Source organism: Etheostoma spectabile, chromosome 8, assembly GCF_008692095.1.
Source record: "Etheostoma spectabile isolate EspeVRDwgs_2016 chromosome 8, UIUC_Espe_1.0, whole genome shotgun sequence".
Taxonomy (NCBI): Eukaryota; Metazoa; Chordata; class Actinopteri; order Perciformes; family Percidae; genus Etheostoma; species Etheostoma spectabile.
The window spans coordinates 26,745,641-26,752,191 of record NC_045740.1 but is presented as its reverse complement, the minus strand read 5'-3'; the positions used below and the strand labels follow the sequence as shown (position 1 = coordinate 26,752,191).

General features: G+C 37.7%; 1 protein-coding gene across 3 annotated transcripts in view; it reads left to right on the top strand.

The window, feature by feature from the left end:
• LOC116693945 (aminopeptidase N) overlaps nt 1-6,551 on the top strand; it is a 40,848-nt gene that overhangs the window by 22,796 nt on the left and 11,501 nt on the right. The window contains exons 21-23 of one of the 3 annotated variants that reach the window (XR_004333035.1): nt 1,382-1,522; nt 2,748-2,829; nt 2,912-3,147. Coding sequence is in view for 2 of the 3 variants with exons in the window: in XM_032523319.1 (XP_032379210.1) it covers nt 1,382-1,522; nt 2,748-2,829; nt 2,912-3,067 (379 nt within the window). In the remaining variant the exon portion in view is untranslated. Of the gene's footprint in view, nt 1-1,381; nt 1,523-2,747; nt 2,830-2,911; nt 3,222-6,551 lie in introns of those variants that run through there. The other 2 variants (XM_032523319.1, XM_032523318.1) reach the window with 2 other exon arrangements.

Sequence of the window (6,551 nt, the reverse complement as noted above, 5' to 3'; positions counted from 1 at the left end):
ATAATAATAATAATAATAATAACTTTATCTATGTCAGATTTTTCTAAAAACAGTTATAAACTGCTTAATAAGAAGCTCTGGAGGTGACATGGAGGGAAAAGAACAAGAAAAAAAGCATGTAGTGGGGACAAAAACTTGACTTTTTTTGCAAGATAGAGTTTTATGTGCAAATTCAAGATCTTCATTCAAGACCTTGCAAATTCAACAAACAACAAGGCTAAGCTAGCTGGTAGCTTGACATGAGTACATCTTCTGTAACACTTCACTTTGGCATGTATTAATTAGTAATAAATGATGGATGTATTTCGACAACCAAGAAGATGTAATCATGTTGCGCTACTAGCTAGTTAGCTAGGTCAGCCTTATTGTTTGTTGGATTTGCGAGATCTTGCAAATAAAACTCTGTTCTTGTATCTTCCAAAACAAAGTCAAGATCTTGCAAAAGTATTTGTCCCACATGTATTTTTGTTAATTTCTTTTCTTTCTTTTTTTTCTCAGGTTTTTTTTCCCCCCTCCATGTTAGCTCCGGGGCTCTGTAGCTCAACAGCAAAACAAACTTAAAAACATAAAATTGATTTCTATAAGAATTTAAAAGCATTTACAATGAAACTGTAAAACAATGAGTAACATACAAAAAACAAAACAGGATAAAGACAAAGATAGAGTTCAAAGTAATATTCTTAAAGATTATCATTAATCAAATAAGTGTCTGTTGGGTTGCTATCTATCGCCACATTAGGTAACACACTGGTGAGTGAGCCCACTCATGAAAGCCCTCGCATTTCCAGTATTCCAGTATTTGTCCGTGGTGACATTCCTTGGAAAAATCCTAAGTGAAGCGCAGTTCCATCACCCAGTTGTGGTCTGCCAGAGATAGCAGGCAGAGCTAATGTACTTACACTTGCTGTTTTGAGTGCATAGTGCATTCTCCACTGACAAAGTGTGGCCACATGCAGTGCACTACGAGTACCCGGATGATAGACATCAAAGCGTTCAAAGCGTTCAAAACAAGCATCAATGTATTTTCAAAATTGTGGATGTGGCAGGCAAGGAAGCTGCAGCGGTTAAAATTGAAACGGTGAAACACAACTTTTAATAATGTAATAAATACATGTTTTTTTCCCGATGAGCACTACAATACTGCCGTCAGTCACAAGTCTTCTTCTGTTTAATGGTAAATTGCAGTTTACCTTCAAACAGAAGAAGAAAAAGAAGAGTCATTAAGAAGAGAGTCATGATACCATTTTAACAACATAGAACTAGGGGCAAGATTATGCGATGTCTCAAAAGCAAAATCTAAAAATCAGTTGGAACGAGCCAATGGAAAAAGGTTATGATGGAAAGAATGCAACTGTCATGCCTATCTTCTCTGTTCTCACAGGTATCTGTCTTATACCTTAAACTCAGCTATGATCCGTAAGCAGGATGCTACCTCCGTCATTACATCTGTCGCCAGCAACAGATTGGGACAGAGTCTGGCATGGGACTTTGTCAGGGAACAGTGGGAATACATGTTCACACAGTGAGTATTCCACTCATAAAGATGAATTATTTACTTTGTGTCTAGCTATACGTGAGAAAATAATAAGTTTACATTTAATATAGGACATTTAATAGAACCCAGTTGCAAAGTGCTTTACTAGGTAAAACAATAAACCCCAAAACAGTAAAAAGAACCAGCAAAACAGTTAAAATTATTTTAGTAAACATTTTTTTAAGTAAACTTAAAAACAAAACTAAAGCTGCAAGCAGCATTGAACAGATGGATCTGGTGAACCTGTTAGGAGGAGCACGCTAGAAGGCTTGATGTCCTAATAATGTCCTCTGATGGTTTAGAGTGGGGAACTTTTAGAGTATTTTTCTTTCTTTTTTTTTTAAAAGATATTTGGAACTTCCTGTAGTAGGTGGCACTAAGACTAGGCTATAAGTCAATACTGGCATGTAGATTCTGATTCCTGTTAAAAGATGTTTTATTGTGTAGTTTATGGTTTAGAAACCTTAATGGTGATTTTGCTGCTTTACTCTAACAGTCATCCCACTGCTACATGTAACGTTAGCAACATGCTAACGTCAGGTGAAACGTTAATCTGGGTTGATGATGTTGTTCATTTATCCCCAATTCAGCTCACAGTGGTGGAAGGGAAGCCCCAGTGTTGCCGTCTACACGATTATTGGGTGTGATCTAGCATCTACCCAACATTACTGCTGCATCGCTGCCTGATTTTAGATTAGATTAGATTAGATTATACTTTATTCATCCCACAGCGGGGACATTTCCCTATTACAGCAGCATTTTCTTCAATAACAGCAAAACAAACAAGTAAACACACAAGAAAAACAGGCAAACAATAGACAATAAGTAGAAGGTAGACTGAAAGTAAGTTGAGTGGCTTAAAATAAAAGTATTGTAAAGTGCAGTTGCCATAATACAAGAAACAATATTGCGGTGTGACGTTATTTTCCAAACTACAGAGGATTGTGTTAATGCGTTAATCGTGCTAGAAAAAAATTAGGGATTTGCGTAAAGTCATTGTTGCATTAATTTTGACAGCCCTAGTATTTTGTAAACATTATACTTAGGTCTAGTAGAGATTATATTGCCAAGAGTTGTATACACTTTCAATTTAAAAAAAAACATAGTTTTTTAGTTTAGCTAAATCCTATGATCGCTCCACCATGAAGTCGGCTTGCTTTTTAAACCAGTATTAGGATCAGTTCTTGTTTCAGTTAATTTTATTTTTTTTTAGATATGGGGTTGGCTCTTTCTCCTTTGCCTCTATGATAAGTGGGGTCACTGCAAGGTTCTCTACACCTGCTGAACTACAACAGGTTTGTACTCATTGAGTAATTCCTAGTGAAATTATAAAAATCAAACTGTTGTCTGAACTGTTTCTAATGTTTACTCTGCAAGCTGGTGGAGTTTAAGGAGAAGCACAAAGCAGCAGGGTTTGGATCTGCCACACTGGCCGTGGAGCAGGCCTTGGAGAGGACCAGGGCTAACATCAACTGGCTGCAGAAGAACAAACAGGAGATCTTGGACTGGTTTAACAGTCAGACTAGACTTTAGATTCAGAAAAAACACTGGCATAGCCAAAAAAGCTGGAAGCTGTGTCTCATCTCACATATAAAAGGTGTTTCATGTTTTTTGTCCTGAACAAAACACAACAATACTAATGAGAAACCAGATTAGAGGAATTATGTAGAAAAGATATAAATAAAAAAATAAAAATACAACAAAGAGTAGCTAAAAAGTTTAAAAGTAGCAGCTACATTTACATAGTATAGTCAGCTGTGACAAAATTTGGACTTGCCTGGTTTGTAAGAGGAAGTAAAAAAGCTGCAATAACCATGCCACTTGAAAACTCACACAATAACATTCTGCCATGCAGTGTATGTAAGATTTTCATTTTCACTAAAAAAATCTTACTTGGCTATTCAGCTGTCAGTTGTTGCAATATCTATTAAAATATATCTAACTGTTGTTTGTAGGCTACAACGGCCCCTGTAAGGATGTCAGCTTGTGGTGCTCTGTAGCCGGGTTACAGTCACGTTTTGTCCGCTTGACTCAACTGCAACAGCCTCTGAAACAACCAGCACTTCTCAGGGCCTTTTCTCGCATAAATGTAACTGTAAAGACCACTAAACCTAACTGTCATGTGACAGGTCGTCACATGACCATCAAGCGGTTGCCTAGTTTTGCAGGACATCATACGACTTGTTGTGCATAGGTTTGTGTACGATATACAGTGATCAATTCCCACCTCGTCATGTTTTGTGTGGATAACATTGTTAATTAAATATATGCCTAGTGATACTGATTTAAGGACTTGATAAATTGGTCTTTCATACGCAATTTTGTAATACCAAAAAAACACTCATGTTTGTTGCTCAGTTAGATCTATTTTTACCAATGTCCCAGATCCTATTTTATACTTGTGAGTTCTATGGCCAGAGCTAGTAAAATTAAAGCAAGTTATAATGAATCATTGTTTTCCTTTAATCCTGTAGCTGAAGTTATACATACATTAAAAAAATCCCCAACGCATCTCATAAGTGATTTCAAACTATTGCTCTGAGACTAATTAACATCCAAATTCATAAACATGTAACCTTCTTCATCTGTCAGAGGGAGTGATTGCTGACTATGATCAATAAAAAAGTCTGTCCTTCCAAAGTGAATGTGCTATTGTGTTACACTTGTGGTTTTTAAATAGCTACATTGTAATTTACTGTTTTAGAAGAACTACAGTATGATACGGAAGCGTATTGCTGCCCCGCCCAAAGCAAAAACAGATCAGTATTACATTATTACCTTAAAATGGTTTTCATGTTATAACCAGATACTATAACACAATATTTCTACATTATTACAACATACAGTGGTGTGAAAAAGTGTTTCCCCCCTTCCTCATTTCCTGTTCCTTTGCATGTTTGTCACACTTAAGTGTTTGGAACATCAAACCAATTTAAACAATAGTCAAGGACAACACAAGTAACACAAAATGCAATTTGTAAATGAAGGTGTTTATTATTAAAGGTTAAAAAAAATCCAAACCATCAGGGCCCTGGTGAAAAAGTGATTGCCCCCTAAACCTAATAACTGGTTGGGCCACCCTTAGCAGCAACAACTGCAACCAGCGTTTGCGATAACGTGCAATGAGGCTTTTACAGCGTCCTGGAGGAATTTTGGCCCACTCATCTTTGCAGAATTGTCCGAATTCAGTTACATTAAGGTTTGAGCGGAACGCCTTTTTAAGGTCATACCACACATCTCAATGGATTCAGGTCAGGACTTTGGCTAGCCACTCCAAAGTCTTCATTTGTTTTTTCTTCAGCCATCGGTGGTGGACTTGCTGGTGTTTGTTAGGATCATTGTCCTGCTGCAGACCCAAGTTCTTCAGCTTGAGTACACAAACAGATGGTCGGACATTCTCCTTCAGGATCTCTTGGTAGACAGCAGAATTCATAGTTCCTTTATCACGGCAAGTCTTCCAGGTCCTGAAGCAGCAAAACAGCCCCAGACCATCACACTACCACCCCATATTTTACTGTTGGTATAATGATCTTTTTATGAAATGCAGTGTTCCTTCTACCCAGATATATTTGGACACACACCTTCCAAAGAGTTCCACTTTTGTCTCATCGGTCCACAGAATGTTGTCCCAAAAGTCTTGGGGATTATCAAATGTGTTGTGGAGAAATTGAGACGAGCTTTGATGTTCTTTTTGCAGCAGTGGTTTTCTCCTTGAACTCTGCCATGCAGCCATTTTTCCCAGTCTTTTCCTGATGGTGGAGCATGAACGCTGACCTTAACTGAGGCAAGTGAGGCCTGCATTTCTTTGGACTTTGTTGTGGGGTCTTTTGTGACCTCTTGGATGAGTCGTCGCTGCGCTCTTGGGGTAATTTTGGGCGGCCGGCCACTCCTGGGAAGGTTCACCACTGTTCCATGTCTTCGCCATTTGTGGACAATGGCTCTCACTGTGGTTCGCTGGATTCCCAAAGCTTTGGAAATGGCTTTATAACCCTTTCCAGACTGATAGATCTCAAATACTTTCGTTCTCAATTGTTCCTGATTTCTTTGGGTCTCGGCATGATTTGTAGCTTTTAAGGATCTTCTGTGGACCTTACTGTGTCAAGCAGCTCCTATTTAAGTGATGCCTTGATTGTGAGGTGTGCAATTCGGCCTGGGTGTGGCTAGAGAAATTGAACTCAGGTGTGGACACCACAGTTTAGTATGTTTTAACAAGGGGGGCAATCACTTTTTCACACAGGGCCATGATGGTTTGGATTTTTTTTAACCTTTAATAATAAACACCTTCATTTACAATTCATTTGTGTTTACTTGTGTTGTCCTTGACTAGTGTTGAAATTGGTTTGATGTTCCGAAACACTTAAGTGTGACAAATATGCAAAGGAACAGGAAATGAGGAAGGGTGCAAACACTTTTTCACACCACTGTATAATATGCAGAACATTTTCTAACCTAAGTGTGTTTATTGTAATAACGTGAAAACATATTGTTAAAATGTAAAAATATCTTTTTATAACATGGAAAACATCTTGTTATTAGAATAAACTTCACGGATATGTTTTTTCTTTTTCTAGCAAGTCAGCAGTATGCTTCCGTAACTTTGACATTATGATCAAAATCAAATTTTGGGCTGTTGCTTTGCTGTCTTAGTCTACATACACAGCTGTATGTTCACAAAAAATTTAGACAACTGTTAGTACATTGAGAAACTCATTTTATTGGTCTGATTTGTCACAGCCACAAATACACACAACAGAAATGAAATCGAACACTACAACATTATGCACTGAAGAAATGATCATCCAGCATTGAAAAGGAAGACAAAGTTTTAAATTCAAACAAAGAACACATTTTGGCTTTTTTACCTGGGCTTTACATCAATTTCAGAAACATACATCAGGTCCAAATAAATGTAATTATATGAATGTATAAAAAGAGATACATGAGTCAGGTGCCAGTGGGCTTCAAACTAAGGCCTTATCAGATCATTGAGCAGCATGTGAACCCCCCCCCCCCCCCC